Source organism: Camelus ferus, chromosome 1, assembly GCF_009834535.1.
Source record: "Camelus ferus isolate YT-003-E chromosome 1, BCGSAC_Cfer_1.0, whole genome shotgun sequence".
Taxonomy (NCBI): domain Eukaryota; kingdom Metazoa; phylum Chordata; class Mammalia; order Artiodactyla; family Camelidae; genus Camelus; species Camelus ferus.
Window position 1 is genome coordinate 93931594 of NC_045696.1, and position 17793 is coordinate 93949386.

Genomic DNA, 17793 nt, shown 5'->3' on the forward strand with positions numbered 1-17793 from the left:
TCCGCCACGATGCAGGGGAATACAAATGAATTGTGGAGTCAGACACCAGCATTTTTCAAACTACAAATTATAACCTCTTAGGAAATGGCAAAACAAAGCCTACGAATTTCTGATTATCATCTATTTAAAGGTAACAAAACAGAAAGGACAAAAAAGAAAAGACCATAGTGCACTGCCTGTATTAAGGGTAACTTCTGCTTTGTAGAAGTTTGTCTGAGCTACACAGACATGCACATATGTGGACCCACAGACTGGGTTACAAGTCAAATGTATTTCTTATTATGTTAAGCCGCTGATCTAGACCATGGTTTTAATGTCAATGCCACCATGGGTAAATTCACACTAGATATGTCAGTCATGTCGCTCAACACTCCCATAGACTCTTACAAGAAAAGCTGTAAGAGCTCAAAAGCAAATGCAGCGGCCCAGGTGGCCGCATTTCACACCATGGTGCACCACGGAGGCCAAGGCTGACTGGAGGAGAGCTGGTTACGCACCTGACTAAGTAACAGTAAAAGTGGGAGAAGTGGCTGAGCTAGTGTGATTCTCTCTCAAGAAAATGAACTGGGTAGTTACACGTGGAAACTAAAAGGATAACATGAAGCAAGTCAGGACTGTGCTAGGCAACCTCAAGACTAAGTTACAAGAACTCAGTACCTGTGAGCACTCAAGAACTCCCAGGAGAAAAGACAGACATGGTAAAAAGGGAAAATAAGCTGACTCATGCGAGGCAGAGAGCCAACGGGCCACTTCTGAGACTGAGTCACATCGCTGGCCAAGTGCCAGAGGGAAATAGGGTTCCTGCTCTTCCAGAGTTCTGGGCACCTGTATCCATTATTTAGGGAAACTTGAGAGGCTCTGTCCCAGGTAATCTCAAGAACCTAATGAAAGTGGTAGGAGAGTAATAGTATTTGACATCTGAGGGTCTCAGGTGCCTCAATCAACATAAAGTGGAGAAATGGTACTTGGCCTCATGGTATTGTCACAAGGCCTCCATAAACTGAGTGAATTGACCTAGTACAATCCCTGGTGCACGTCCTCTGCAAATATTGGGTCGATAATTTAACTGCATGTAAACAAATTAGTATCGAGATGCCAATGTCTCGGTCCCAGAGCTACAGCTATCCTGCAAGTCAGCTACTGCACTGCCTTATCACACTGAGACCTTGACCCCAGGTGGGCATAAGCTGACCAAACAACAACCACACTCCTTTGCACATCACTACCAGATGCAGGGTTTCCTGCCTCCCAAAATGGGAGCTGCGCCACTTTTATGTTATTGCAGTTGGATAGGTGGCAGAGTTCCTCTCCTACACCAAAGGGGAAAATAATCTACAGTTTCCTTTCACCGGCAACAACACTTCCTTCTGCAGAAGCTGTGCACTGGCTATAGTCCTTATCTCCCCAATGATACATACACAGATAAAAAATGCCATAATAATCTTAAGACATTAGAGAACAGACTAATCCTGGAGAAAATCAACAGGCTACAAGCATGCTGGATAAATCAACAAAATTCGAGAGAAATTTTTAAGCACTAGTTCCATGTGTAAAGATTCAATAGTAATTTTGACAGTGATGACATTTCCAATCACCATGGAGACAAATCATTCTGTGAATGTGGCTCCGAGAAACAGTTTCATCATTGGACTGAGGGAAGAGACACCACAAGGGGCCGTCTTAAGGTCAGGAGGGCAAAGGCAAGAATGTGATTGATGATTTCCACAAACCAAAGCTGTATTATAGAGCCCTTCCCTAGAGTTATTCAGAACTCCTCAAGTAACTGAATCTTGTCTTCTTTCACCCAATTATACTATGTTTCTAGAGACGGCTATTGTACTTGAATGCATCCCATTCACCTCCCCAAAAGAAATACCAAGTGGAGGACGAGGCTGTAGTTCAATTTGATTTCACAGTATGCAAATATCTACCATGGGCTAACACAGCTCTAAACCATGAAGATGCCAAGTTCTCCAATGCATCAAAGACATTAATTAAATCCAGGACGTAGCCAAACAACCATCAAGAATTTTTCCTTTAAAATAAGAATCAAAAACAGCCTCCAAACGAGTCCTAAATGGGAACTTTCCTGGCTGTTTTCATTACTGAGTGACTTCGTTATTTTCACTCACGGGATTAGGTTTTTGCCTGTATTCATGCATTCACACTGTCACTCATAAATTCATCACATACTTATCACAAGCCTAGTCTAAGTCAGGCATTGCTTCAGGCACTAGCGGTGTAAGAGGAGACAAAGTGAACAAAAGTCTCTGCCTTCATGCAGCTTTTATTCTAGTGGGAATAGAAGGACAATTAACAAGAAAAGTAAATCACAGTATATTAGAGGGGTAAGTGTCATGAGGATAAGAAATCTCAAGGAAGTAGTGGTGAAAAAGTCTTGCAGCTCTCTGGAAGAAGAGCTATTTATAGTAAACTGAGGAGATAGCAAGTGCAAAGGTGAGAGCGCACCTTGTACGGGAGGAGCATCAGTGTGACTGAGCAACATGCAAGACAGAGAAGCAGAAGCTGAGTCCAGAAAGGTAACCAGGGGCCAGAACACACAGTCTCACTGGCCCCTGCAAGGCTTGGCCTTTGACTTTGAGTGCAGGTAAGAAATCACCTGAGGGTTCACAATAAAGAGACAATATCTCTGTATATTTTAACAGAATCACAAATCAACAATATAACTATACAGCTACTATGTGGAAAAGAGACCAAAAGGCACCCAGGGAGATGCAGGGAGTTGAGCCAAGAAGCAATGGGGACTATGCATGTCTGTGATGACACGGTGGCAGTGGCGGAGAAGCTTTATTCTGAATGTAAAAGCAATAGGCTTTGCACCAGATTGGAAGTAGGTTACAGGAGAAAGAGAAGAGTGAGGAATGATACCAAGGTTTTTGAGATCTGCAACTGGAAAATGGAGTCATTATCTGCTGAGAAAAAGAAGAGATTGTGGGAGAAGCTGATTTGGGTGGGATAGAAGGCAATGATTAAAAGTAAACATTGGGGCAGGTTAACTTTGAGATGCTGATTAGATACCAGAAATTAAGTTGGATATATTTGTCTGACGCTCAAGGAACAATCCAGTCTAGAGATAGAAACTTGGAAGTCATCAGAGCAGATGATGTATTTAAAGCCACAAGATTGGATGAGATCACCAAGTGAGTGCAGATAAGAGAGGAGCCCCAAGGATGGAACCTTGGGGATCCTCCAACATTTATTTGAGGTTGAAGGAATGAGGAGGAGCCAATGGAGCTCCATAAAGAAGCTCCAGCTGCACTGACTTTATCTTAACTCCTCTGACCCTCCATCACCCCCAAAGGTCTGGCATTCGTGATGTTCTCTCTGCCTAGAACTCCTTCATCCTGTGCCCGCCCCCCTCCAACAACTACTCTGACCTGACATCTATCTGGTTGCTGCTCAGATGGCAGCTCTTGTCACCTCCTCCGCCACCTTCCTCTACTGACAGCTTGTTGCCCCAACAGGTACCTCCTGTCCCAGGATCTCAGAGCAGCACAAGCATGTCCTTCAAGGCATTAACATAGCAATTCTGCCTCTACTTAGGGGATTGTTTGTTTTCTGTGCTGCCATTCAGACTGTGTGTAAGAACATGAAAGCAAGATGGAGTCTATTTGGGCTCCCTCTCCAGGTTCTAGAACAGGGCTCTGTGGAGAGCGGCCCTCCATAAAGACTAGGTGGATGAAGAAATCATTCATCAATCTCTCTCATAGATTTTCTGCTCAATGAAATAAGACCTTCTTTGTCTGGGTCCCAGATCTGGTTGAAACATCTCCTTTTGTAGTTATGCCAACCAAAACTATCCCTGCACTCATCTCATCCCACTTTCTTGGAGCACCTGTCGCTTCTGGTCCCCACCTCCCCTCGGGGACTAATGCACACACACCCTCACTGTCACCTCCCATTGTTCTCTTGGGAGAAACAATAACATTAATATTGGCACGTCCACCGCTCAACTGCCTTTTACTCACTAAGCTCCAACCAGAGTAGTTTTTGTTTCAATCTCTATATATTTATCAGAAGGGGTTATATAGGTAAAGTTCCATCATCGCTGTAATTCAGAAAAAGAAAAACTTCTAAAGGTGATATGAATAACATGGAAACTGTACTCAACATATAGGGAGCTCCAGTAAGGAGCTCCCAGGATTTGGAGGTAAAGTTAAGAAAAACAAATACCCCCAAACTCAAACTGAAAACACAAAAGCAAAGATTATAAACAAATATTGACACATACATGAACATTTTCTAAAGAGAAGGTTCATAGCTCACAGCTGTTATCAGATTCTCAAAGTAGGTCTAACCTCACCAAGAAAAGAAAGATGGCAAAACGCAGACCCATCCTATAGAATAACGCATCCATTGGAAGGAACAGTGAAGATCATCATGTAGAGACATGAAATGGTTTACAAGACACACTGTCCAGACAAAAAGCAAGTTGTAATATCTGCCCAGCATATTATTTACATAAACACATGTAATCTTTATTTTTTCCTCACATGTATATTCGTGGATTTTGAGAAGAGTGTTAACCAAACTGAGGCCAGCATTGCCTACAGAGAAGGGGAAAGGATTAGGATTGCATATATGAGCAAGAGACTTTGGTCTTATCTGAAACATTTAAATTTTTTTTTTCATGGAGGATGTGCTATGTGTTGCTTATATAAGTCAAAATTAATTTTTCAAAAATGTTAAAGGAACACCATAATCTAACTGTACTGAAATGACAAGAGCTTAACAGAGCGCCATCCTTGCCCCAGGCTAAAGCAGGCCTCAGCTCCAGCCCTCTAAGCTGGACCAGGATTTCTGCTGGGGGTCCCAGGTCCAGGCACATGGACCTTGAGTTCTGTTTATAAAAACACAAACACACCAGGAGACCTACTATCCAGCTTAACAGTGTGGATGAGTCTGAAGCCCTGACTGTTTACACTGTGAATACTAAAAGTAAGCCAGACGTGAAAAATGAGAATGTTTTTTCTATTTTTTAAACATAAAAGATAGATAATGATAAAAGGCATTAATCACCATCTAAGGTTAAAAAAAAACTTTATGAGACTGCTATGTCGCAAAAACGTAAACGGAAAATTCTATGACTGAAGAGATTATTTTAAGCAGCAAGTCACTGAACAACTAAAAATTAATTCAGACAAGTGTGAAAATTTAAGAGAAAAGAATGAAATTTTCTATGACCTCTAAATGCATTAAGCATTTCTGCAAACAGAATGATATTCAGGTTTATTACATCTGTTAAGCTCTGATTTTTTTTAGAAGGCAAACAGTATGTCTCAAAATAAATGTGGTATAAATTCTAAAAAGAATAAGCCCCACCAGATGGAATGGCTAAGACTCCAAACTATGTTATATTTTCAACTGAATGAAATTATATCTATAATAAAATGGCCATTTTTCAAATCATCCTTTCTCATTTGGCGTTTCCAGACAGTCACCAGAGCCAACCATTAGTGCCTCAGGAGCTGAGTCCCGAACTCAAGACACTAAAGTCTCAATTCTTGCTATGAATCTAGTGAGCCACACTAAGCCGAAGAAGAAAATATTTTAAATACCAGTTCCAGAATAAAGAGCTCACAATTTTTGAACTAACTGAAGAAATATTCAAAATGATTTAAGATTACTGATAAAGCCACATGTCAGCCAATACAAAGGAAGGGTGCAGTAAGAGGACGGCTATATTAGGTGTTTATCCACTATATTAGGTGTTGAATTCAAGTGGACAGTTTGCCTGCATGATTGTTTTCGCCTCTGGAGCCCGAACACCCTTGTCAAAGGTACCTGGCATGTCAAGGTGATGGAAATTACACAAACACACCCCACGGCAAATAAATGGGGTCAGGGCACGGCTGGCGAGCGTGGCTTTGGTGCTGTCACTGAACCTAACAAAACAAACACTGCTTTCGCAACTGTCATTTTTCAGTACAGTGCATAGTATGTGATGGGGGGAGGGGCCCAATTATGATAAGAAGCGAAAAGACTCCAGTCAAGATTTCCTTTTAACTTCTGTAGTGCTGTAAGTCCTTCTGGGATCCCACTGAAGGATGTGCATTGGGAGAGCCTGGAGAGCACTGTGCACTCTGCACGGAGGACGCAGCTGCCCACACCTGCACTCACCCTAACAGGGCTTCGTGTTCCACCCCACACTAGTAACACAGTCAGTATTTCCTTCAGACCCACAAGCTTTTCCCAGAGATCCAAGAACTGACGGCCTAGCCCTCACGATGCCATTTTAGGTGAGTGGCTGTGCATGTGGCTTTGTGTGTGTGTGGCAGGTTCCTTTGTCTCTGGAGGACAAAAATGACTTCAGATTGAAACCTCAAATCCCTTCCAATTATGACCAACCAAAACCTGGGAACCACGATCGTTTCCATTATTTCTCAAATGTTAAGGCCTGTCAAGGCCTGAAGTGTCTGTCAAGGCCTGAAGAGTAGCATCAAGTTATGTTCCCCGGAATGAAGAAATCCTGTATTTCCAACGAAGAACACATCTCTATATTCTGACAATCAGCTGAAGGAAGAGTAAGCCAGGCACCATCTGATGACATTAAGGAGCCCTGGTCGTGCTCATGACACCCGAGAGCACCCCACCTCTGCACGGAGAGCCTGTGGGCAGCGCCACCATGCCTACACAACCCTTCACCACAAATCCACTTTAATCTTACTGGGGAAGCCAGCGGGAGCCCCAACTTTCACTATCCTAACAAGGCTCAGTTAAATGCCTCTCTTACACAGCTCTTTCTCCCTCATCCCTAGGTGACTACACTACAGTGAAACCTGTCCCAACACTGTCTATGGAGAACCACCTGTCACTTGTGTGGTTGTCCAATGAAACAGCAGGAGACACATCATCAACAAACACACCAAGACACATTACAGACAGACTGAAGGCTTCAAGACCTTATGCAACAATCAGAAATGACTGCAAACTGCTGCTCTTCTGAAGTGTCCCCCACACACTGAATTCTTCTGAAGTGTCCCCCACACACTGAATGCTTCCGACAGTCAACTAAGAAAGGGTACATCGTCTCTGGAGGCAGACAGGGGTTTGCAACAAAGTTTAGAAAATGAACCAACCAACAGCAGCTAATGCGCGCACACACCCCTCCCCAGCAGAGTCAAGGTCCATGCCCAGTTGAGACTTAACCCTTTGCCAGAAAACCCCTTGTCCTACTCTCTTCCTGGGACCAAGGCTTTACTCGAAGAAGACTTTTGTATTAAAGACTCGATGGGGACTACCCTACTAACATGGTATTATTCAAAGTTAAATGTGGAAAAATGATGCAAAAAAATATGAAAGAAGCTTCCCAAGACCCGCCCTAAACACTGCAGACCATTTCATGGCAGGGTCAGGGCACGAGGTCAGACAGAAAGAGCGAGGTGCCGACCCCTTGTGGAAAACATCCTGACATTTTTCATAATTCACAAAGCCGCCTCTCTCTTTGGAGTCCTAACAGCCACCTGGATATTTACTAACTGCTAGGCTTCTAAAAAAATAATGGCTGCCCTTCCCTCCTAAAACATCAGCTTTCCTAAAAGCCAGAGCTGCTTGCATTTTTTGGCTGGGAGAGAAGGCAGTGATTAAAAGAAAACTCACGCGGAAGGGACAGACAAGAACTTCAGGAAGGTGATTCCCCGCAGGGAGGCAGAAAGGAGAAAAGGACTGGAAAGTAAAGTGGTTAACCGGACCTGACTTAAAAAACAGACGCCGGTCGATAACGTTAAAACGTTAACATTTGTTCAAGCTGGGTGGCAGGTACCTGGAAATCTACTACCCAAACTTATGTTAGAATTTTTCCACATGTTCGAAGTACTTTATAATAAAAAATTAAAATGCTTTAAAAGCGAGGCAGGGACACAAAAAGCACAAAGAAAATGCAAGCTGGTGCCCAAGTGAGATGAAGTGGCAAAGTCCGATCACGCCACATTGATTTACCGTAATTGCCAAGCAACACAATAAATACACACAAGCCTCCTGGGAACACTCAAATCCGAGATAACACATGCTGCAGTGACAACCCACTTTACAGGTTTACATTTAATCACTGGATAGTCTTCTGATATCCATCGTGTGAACAAGAGGCACATCGGTATGTTGATCCCTTGCCAAAAAAAACGTACGCCTGTATTTGAAGTTGTACTGAAGGATATGGAGTATTATTTTAATCTAAAGGAAAGCCAAACTCCAGGAGGCGTACACATGGCAGCCTGGTTTCTGGTACTAAAGCTGAGTTGGAAGAGACTGTGAGTGACACAGAAGTTAGCATTCAGAGAACAGCAGGATTGAGTTCTGTGCTAACAAATGCAGCTGCTTCCACAGAGAAAGAACTCAAAAACGCCACAGTTTTCTTCTCGAGGATCATCTACCAAATGGTCCATACCAACCCCAGAGCCACCGTTGGCCTCTGCCAGTTTTTCCAAGTATCTGCTTTGGTGTGTAACATCACAAGATCCCTAGATTAGGGAATAAGGCTACCAATATGCCAGTTCTGTGAAGAGATGGTACCATCCCCACCATGTGTGAAATTCATAGAAGTATCACAGAAGTTGCCAACTGTTAGAAGAGAGGCCAAGTCTGGCCCATAGTTAAATGTCACACAACATTTTTTAAAACTTGAATTAGGATGATATTAGCAAAAGTCTGTACTTCTGTACGCTCTTTTCTCACTATCAGAACATCTGGCAACACTGGGCTGGTCTGAGCTAAGTGGCAGCTGCTCAAGTTAATAAACCAGGCCTGTGCACCCCAGTCCCCACTTCCCCATCACCCACACTCACTGGCATCACTTTTAACACTACGTGCCCTGCCCCTGCAGGCATTTTAATCTGTGGCATAACATGAAGGGTGCCACACCTTGGGGGGTACTGGAAATGCATAACTTCTCCTTTGCACAAAATCAGGGGGTGGGAGGAAGACAGGAAGAAAGGGCTTGGCTTCTAGAATTCTGGATTCCAATACAGGGCAGAAGAGGAGAGGAAGAGTCTAAGCCAGACATCATTCCCAACATCAACACACACCCACTTCCATGGTCAAGTTCGTGAGCTGCAACTTAGACAACTTCTTTCCTTACATTGGTGGGTTCCCTTAATACCTGAGATTCCTGACTCTGAACAATGCTCACTTCAGCTTAAGAGGGAACCACTTCTGTTCCCACACTGCCCAAGGACTCACCGAGGTGCCCTGGCTGGTTTCTGATACAATGCTCCCACTCCCCCAAGCCTGCCACGGGAATTCCTTTCCACGTGATAATGCATCAGATGCCCACAAATGCTGTACCCAAACTCACATCCAGTAAACTAAGCATCACACTGTGACACTGTTAAGCCACGGGGAAAAGAAATCATGGCTAAAAACAGAAGATGTTTGATGCAGAGAGGAGAAAGTACTCATCAACAAAAAATAAGTGTCAGACACTAGCACACAAACGACGCACACAGGGAGGCAGAACAGAATGCCATTCATTAACCATCTTCGAGAATATACAGATATGTCTACATCAAAAGAAATTTCCAAGGAAGAACTATAATAAGTTCCCTGTTGTGCACAGGTACATATAAACACATACACACACGTGTACATATAACCAAAATTATGATAAAGTTCAGGATATAGTAAGTTACCACTACATATACACTATACAGAAAACAAAAAAAGATACTGAGTAGGAAGTTTCCAGAGTCCATAAGACATCATCAGTCTCAAGGCTCCTTATTTTATAAAAACCTGGTAACTCTTCCTGATCAGAACTGTCAAAGCGCATGTTCTCACCAGTGCCAGCAGAGTTTCAAGAATTATTTTACAATCTCAAGAGAAGGGTCTTTCTCCTTAGAGTTATGGGATCATTGATAGAAAAAATTAAGATCACATCCAGGCATAATTTTCACAACCTAGTTTTCTCACGTCCACAGATAGAAAAGAAGATATACACTCACCGCTGAGAGCTGACTCCACGTAGATCTCAGCGGCTTATGGTGAATCACGATTCTTTCATCCGATTTCTGTTCTTTGGGCTCCGACTCTTCATCAGAGTCAATGTCAAGGGCCTTTTCTTTGTAGTTCTGATACAGGACAGCGTTTTCTGCAAGAAAACCAAACCCTGCATGTCACTAATTGCTCCCTATCACGATGCTACTTGTTCTAAATAAACATCCCTCTCTATACAATGTTTGGTCTCCAGTTTAATAAACAAGAGACAAGTGGATTTTGTCACTGAAGGGTCATTACCAAAAAGTGATTTTCTCACTCTCACAGCTCTGTCCCCAATTCACCTGCAGGGGAAGGGGGGTTCCCACACATGAAATGCCAACTGAAGCAAAGTTTCCACATCTCTGTCCACCACCCACAGACGAATGGTCATGCCTGTTACATCATTGCTTTTTAGGTCAAGTTGAATGTACACCCTATTATTTATCTATTTAACAAACATTTATTGTACATCTACAATGTGAGAAGGGCTCGAGTAAATGGAAAAGAAAAGCTACTTCTTGCACTCCTCTGAGCTAAAAATTTACTGAGAAAAATAGTCAAAGTCATTCATTCATTTATTCACTCAACTGCTATTTAGAAAATGCCTGCTAGGCATTTACAACTGCTAGGCACTGGGGATACAAAGAGAATAAAAAAGGTAAAAATCTCATTCTTCATGGAGCTGACACCAGAGTGATGAGAGAATGACAATAAACAAGTAACTTTTATAATACATTAGATGCTGATAAGTAGCATAGAACAAAAATAAAACAGGGAAAGGAGGAGGGTATGTAAATTTTAAATAGGGTGGTTTAGGAAGGCCTCACTAAGGCGACATTTAAGCAAATAACAGGTGAGAAAGTGAGCCACTTTTCCAGCTGGGGAAAGAACATCTCATCCTCTTTACAGCACAGGGAACCATATTCAATATCTTGTAATAGCCTGTAATGAAAAATATGAAAAGGAATACATGTATACAACCGAATCATTATGCTGTACACCAGAAATTAACACAACATTTTAGACCAACTATACTGCAATAAAATAAACAAATAAGCCAGTAAAATCCCCTAGAAAAAAAAAAATGAACATCCCACCGTAGAGAACAGCAAATACAAAGGCCCTGGGGCAGGAGTCTGCTTGGTGCATCCACATGAACAAGATCAGCAAGGAAGCCGGTGTGGCTGGAACAGGTTAAGGGAGGGGAGAGAGTACAGGAGATAGCGGTGGGTGATAAAGAGAGGACAGACCATGCATGGTCTTGTCTCAATGCCACTGAAAAGACTTTGGTTTTTACTCCAAGTGCGAAGGCATGTCACTGTAGGGTTGAGGACACAGTGATCTTGCACAAATACATACCTACACACCGAGAGATTTATATACAGGTGCTCTGAGAACTGACTGTCAGAAGGATACGATCTAGTCTGGGGGATCAGAGAGGAAAAATCTTAAGATTTGAAAGCTGAGAAATTACAGAGCTAAAAAAAAAAGAAAGCCCATGCAAAAAAGCCCTGCAGCAGGAGGAAATATATTACCCTAGAGGAATAAAGGAAGGTCACGTACTGGAGCATGGGTGTCTAGTGGTCAAAGGGTGCAGGGTAAGTTTAGGGAGAAGAGCCAGACAGTCCAAGTCAAGCAGAGCTTTGCAAGCAGTGGTAAAGAACTGGATTTTATCCTGAATATTCTGTACACAGGACTGAGGTCCTTTCATATTGTAAAGATTATATTTTATCCTGATTGTAATGGGAATCCACTGAAAGGAAAGACTTTATTAGATTGGAAGAGAAAAACATTAACAACTTAGGGGACTAGTTAGGATGCTACTGAAGTGGTCAATGAAAGACAATGGAGACTTGGGCTATGAGACTTAGAAAGGACTGGGGATGGACTGGATACGGGTCAGACTGGATATGGTGGGAAGGACGTTTCTTAGCTAAGTACCATAACTGAAAAGTGGAAAAAGAGAACTCCAGAAGAGATTCAGCTTTAGTGGAAAGACTGTGAATTTGGTTTGGGACATAGTAAGTTCGAAACGCTTTTCCCATCTACTGAAGCCAGCAAACATCTGCCTCATCTCTCATCAACTACTCCATGCACTGCATGCATGCATGATCACTAAGTAACACCGCAGTCTGTGCCGGATCTCACTGTTCTCTGATTGCTCAGCACGTGCAAAGCAGATTCTGAGGGTACAGACTGAGTGTCCCCCATCTCTGTAGTGGCCTTCAAAGTACTCAGTGTTTAGCACAAAATATACACATCCATTGTTGATATGATGTCTCATTCATTCTCAAATAAATGTGGGCAATAGTATTATCAGCTTCATTTTACCCAGGATGAACCTGAGGCTCAGTGAAGTTAAGATGCTTGCTCAACGTCACTCAACTGGTGAGTAGAAGCAGTAGAATAGGAACCCAGATTTCTGGTTCCAATATCATAGGTTCTCACCTGTCTACCACACAGCTTTCTGAGTTACATTCTTCTCAGTCATTAACTGTAAGAATCCTGCATTCCTCATGCACATATATGTGAAAAAGAATTTCTAGGTCATCATTTTTGAGAAGAGAGGGTGCACAGAAACAGCTCCTTATAAAAGGAAACAACTTAAAACTAGCCATAATGAAGGTCTGTCCCCTGACTTAAAAAAAAAAAAAAAAAAGCTTAACATTTTTAACCCTTTGAGGCAAAAGTCTCCAAATCAACATCAAATTCTAAAAGATGCAAAATGTCTCTCAAAATTGATATTAGGTAGAGACCCTGCTCAATTCATGGTCACAATGTGGTACAAGAGGAAGCAAACTGGACTGAGAACCAGATCTCTGTCTCAGTACTGGCTATGTGACAGTGGACAAGGTACCAAACCTCTCAGAGCTTCCAGATTCCTCAGTTATAAAAATCAGGAAGATGAATTTATTCCTATCAGCTAAAAAACTACACCTGAGTTTCTTCTCCATAGAGAACAGTTTTCTAAGATTGGTACAATAAGTAGATTTTTAGAAATTGGTCATGTTTGAATGATCCAATGGGAACTGATTTTTATGAAATTATATGGGGAAATGTTTGCCATCACCCAAGGTGATACAATTCTGGGTGGTTACATGTTAGATTTACTTACAGAGGGGCATACCCTTCTTCATGATTCTTTAAAATCTTAGCATTTCAGAGCATGAAAGAAAGTAACTACCCTCACCTCCACCACGCTTTTCCAGCCCAACTAGGGCTGCAGCTGGGCCTTCTCCCTTCATGCTCATCCAGTACATTGACAGTGAATACATCTACTTACACAAAGTCCACTAATCTGATTAGGGTTTGAACACCTGGTGGAAGCTGCTTTTGTGTTGAGATCCGTCACAAAAATACTGCATGGGTTCCAAATTCTTAGAGGAGTATGTTTCTGTCAGCCAGAGTTAGATTTCCCCTAAATTGAAACTTGATTCAGAAACAGGAAGTCACAAATGATATCAAAATGCAGAAAAATACTGGGAAAAGAATATTAAGTCTAAGGAAATATGACTTAAGATCTAAATGCCAAACTCCCAGAATTTTTAACTGAAGAGCCAGAGCTCCCTCTTACTCCATTTTTTTGTGGGAAGTCGGGACAGAGCCAGAGTAGAGAAGAAGTAAAAATCCCAGAACACTGGTCTGACAAAGTCATCTGCTTACAAAGAATGCCATTAATTTCATTCACTGCTGGTATCACTAGATGAAAACTGAGCTTAGCACAGAGCTTTGCACTATATAATTTGGGAAGAAGTTGTACATTTTTCTCCCCTTGTGTTTTTGTTACTTCAGTTGGATTTCAACTTATAATTGATATTCCACATTGAAACAGCAATAAAAGTCTGGAAAATCAAGTGCTTACCTTCCCCATCAAATGTTCCTTGTCCTTTCAGCATTTTTTTCTAAGAAACAAGAAAAGCAAAAAATAAGGGGGGGAAGCAAAGCAAACTATGTATGAATGAGCCAAACAGAAAATAACAGCTATCTTAAGAAAAAGTACTTTTTTTGTTGTTACTTTCATTAGAGTCCCAAAAACACATAGCAAATGATCCCTGAGTAGTTTACTCAGATGACTAACAATTCACTAAAAAGGTGAAATGTAACGTACAATGTCCCCTACACTCTGTCAAGACAGCTTGAGAATCCTCAAATGACCAGTAGTCCAGCTTACTTCACTACTCATGATTCACCCACCGTCATTGTTAAATGGAACTCTGGTATACTCGCAGAGTTGGGGAGGTGGGGGAGAAGACACATAAAATGTTATGTAATTTCTTTAAGGCCATAGGATCTAAAATAAAACAGGCTTGCTTGTGTATTACACATGCGACGTTTATACAGACTGGTTCCAGTTATCCAATTAATCAAGAAAAGATGTGGCTGCCAAAATGAGTATCTGCCCTGTTGCTGAGATCTGTCTTGTGTCTGGAAAAGGTAATACATGCACGCTCCAAAATCTCCTCTAGTTTTCCTATTTCTTTATGTCGTATTTGGTAATATTTTAACCATGTCAGCTCCTAGGCCTTTATCTGGGAGCAACACCCCATCGTTCACTCAAACCTGAAGTTTTGAGCTACCAACTTGTTAAATGTACTCAAGGATTAAGTAGCCACAAAATAGGAATAAGATACTAAGCAGTGGTGACAGAAATGAGCAACCACAAATATGACAAATTATTTGCGTCTTTTGTGATTCCATCAATTGACTTGAAATTTACCCTTTAGCTGAATGGTATATAGTACGTGATCACCACTGAAAGAAATTCAGTAATTAAACACTTAACATAAATAATCAATAGGTTCAAAGGAAATCAGTGTTTTCCTTTATCAGCTGTGATGAATCAGCAACAACCAATGGCTGACACTTCTAAACAAGCCTCAGGTGACCACAGTCAAGAGGGCAGAACCCTGCCTGCCCATCACTCCCTTTTCAACTACCTGTATTAAAAGTGTTCAGGACTTACTCAGCCAATACTTAATTTGCTGTGTTTTTCCCCCTTTGTCCCCCACATTTTGCCCCACCTTAGAAAGTTTAAACAGTGATAAGGGTTTCAGATCCTCCCATAAAGCTCCTCCCTGCCAGCAACACAATGGCCAAGAGAAATGTGCACGGCTCTGATGACCAAACAATATAATTTATAGGGTTGTTTTGGGGGGAGGGGTATAATTAGGTTTATTTATTTATTTTTAGAGGCGGTACTGGGGATTGAGCCTACACCTTGTGCATGCTAAGCACGCACTCTACCACTTGAGCTATACCCTCCCTCCCAAACAATATAATTTAAAAAGAACAATAACTTCGGGTTTCCTTTATGCCCCTCCTCCCCACCCCCAACACCTTCATTTGCGGCTTAGTGAATGCCCAGCTTAGAGAGTGACTTGGCAACACTCTTGCCCACTCTTACCTTTATCCTCCCCAGGCTGGAAAACTTCTCCTTGTCTTCCATCACTGCTTTCAGAACAGGCTGGGACATTCTGTTCTTCTTCGTCGAGGTGGTAGGACTGTCAAAATCAACGCCACTGACCACTGCCCTGCGATACGACGTGGACCGCAAACCTCTCCGCAGAGACCCCGGGCTGTCCACATCGTTCTCCGCCTCGCCCTCGTCCTCTGCGGGGCCCAGGGGCGCTCCAAGACCCTCCACCATGCTGCGCACCTTGAGCAGCCTCTTGTGAGGCTCCACGTTCTGACTGTTGGATTTACTTATTTTAATCTCCGAGGCCAGGCTCTTCGGAATGATCTGCTGCTTCCCCACTTTGAGGGCGGCGGGGCTGTTTGTGCTCAAAACCACTGAAGGATTCTCCGGGAGCTCGTTCTCCTGTGAGGGCAGCCTTTGGAGGAGTAGTTTTTGTTCCAAAGACCTGTTCTGGGGCACAGGAGAAAGTCTTGAGGGTCCCCGCTCAGGGTCCTTAGCCATCTGGCCGGGAAGCGAACGGGCGCCTGAGGAGGCAATGTAAGGGGTAAGCCCATTTGTAGTAGGCGAAGGCAGGGGGCTGGCGGGGAATCCGGCTGTGTTCCCCTCGGGGCTGCAGGGGGCGGGCGCTTGAGTCCGCAGTGGGTGCAGCAGCTGCGGCGCAGGCGAGGTCACCGTGCCGTTGGCTGTAGATTTGGGGGAGCCACCCGACGCCGCTTTGGGGACCTGGGGTGACTTAGGCCGTCGGAGCCGAGGAGAGACAGCTCTGTATTCCGGGGAGACGGTCCTCCCATTGGTTATTGCCCCTCGGTGGGCGCACAGAAGCAGTGGGCTTCTCTGGACCGTCCTGCCGTCGGAGGCAGTGGGCACCTGGGCAGGAGTCTGCGCCGCGGGGAGCGTCCCTAGATCCTCCACCGGGAAATCCGTGATCAGCAACCCGCTGGGGCTCTGGTAGGACTGGGGCCGCGGCTTGCTTCGGCCCAGCAGCTGGGGCTGAGGGGTTGACCGCCTTCGCCACAAAGGGGTTAAACTGTTGCTGGAAAAATCCACTTCGCTCTCGCCGTCCATAGTAGAGCCTCGGGGGTCAGCCCCGGAGGATACAGCATCCAGTCAGTCTTGCCTAAAGAGGAAAGAAGTCATGGAACTTTGCCTCCAGGCGCGCCTTGCAGATGCGCGTCCTCTGAGCCCGGGGATCACCCGCCTGGGACGCGAGACACAACTGCGTGTCACTTACCGGCCCTTTCTTAGGCAAAAACTGTGCTCGCCGCACGCAACTGTCCCAGACAAAATCTGGCTGCGCTCAGGCGGATAAATCCAATCCCCTTAGCGTCTCTCCCGCGCCTAAAGACCACCCGCACGGAAAGAGACCGCCACCAATTCACCGGGTGGAAACCGATGCACAAGAAACTTGGGACGAGTTCAGCTTTCTTGGGAAACTCGCCGCAGGACGCTCCCCTCCGCCGCCATCCAGCCGCCCGCCCCGATCGTTGATCCCCTAGAGCTCTAGCTGCCCAGCTCCCAGGCGGATTTACCTTCAGGGCTTTTCAGAGCCCAGGGCTAAAGAGCGCCCACCTCCCCGTGGGTGGCCCGGGTCCGGGATCGAATCGCCGCGGCGGGAGCTCTGGAGAGCTCTGCAGCGGACTGAGGCGTCGGCTCCGCCCCCAATCTTGACTCCGCCCTTAGCCTTGGCCACGCCCGGGCCCGCCTCTATCGCAGTCATCCGGGAGCTGCAGCTTTCCCGCCTCAGTCCCTGTTGAACATACCGGCACACCTGGGCTGGGTGCCGAACTCCCGGCTTCCGGGCCGCGAGCTGTGGGCTGGGGGCGGCGTTGGAGCCGCCGGCGCACAGAGTCGTTGCCGGGAGTACATCGTGGGAACCAGCGTGGGAGCTCTGCCCAGACGTAATTTACGAAACTCTGGGCCCCCGGGGGATCTCCCCTGTAGAAACCAGAAAGCCTGGCAGACGAGGGTTTGTGAAATGCGTGAACTGGAGCGCGTAGCTCTGAGCGCAGAAACCCAGGTGCCTCTCAGCATTCGCGTGGTCTTAAAACACAGATCCGATGCCCTGCTCCCCTGCTTAAAATATCTTGTAGACTGACAGATTTGCTTGTTTATGCCTAGAGTATTTCCGGAGGGATACATACAGCCAGCGTGGAGGAGGGAAATTTTTCTAAAAAATGAAATTTTCCAAATAGTTTGGTTCAAAGAAATATGGCTGATACCATACTCATACCTACCCACTTTTTAATATAGGATATTTCCCATACGAACACACTACTTTTATATTGGAAAATATAATTAATTTTTAAAGTGCTTAGCTAAGGACAAATGAAGTGTCACCTAATTCAGAATGCAAACTGTGAAACATGTTAATAAGTTGTGAATGGTGG

The 17793-nt window shown here is 44.2% G+C and overlaps 1 protein-coding gene across 3 annotated transcripts in view; it reads right to left on the bottom strand.

Moving 5' to 3' along the window:
• The window catches only part of ARHGEF26 (Rho guanine nucleotide exchange factor 26), a 117960-nt gene extending 100531 nt beyond the window's left edge, over nucleotides 1-17429 (bottom strand). The window contains exons 1-4 of one of the 3 annotated variants that reach the window (XM_032485945.1): nucleotides 16936-17429; nucleotides 15395-16523; nucleotides 13853-13892; nucleotides 9957-10102 (exon numbers count right to left, since the gene is read on the bottom strand). In XM_032485945.1, the coding sequence (XP_032341836.1) occupies nucleotides 9957-10102; nucleotides 13853-13892; nucleotides 15395-16471 (1263 nt within the window). In that variant the 5' untranslated portion in view covers nucleotides 16472-16523; nucleotides 16936-17429. The other 2 variants (XM_032485951.1, XM_032485961.1) reach the window with 2 other exon arrangements.
• Between the last annotated feature and the right edge of the window lie 364 nt (nucleotides 17430-17793).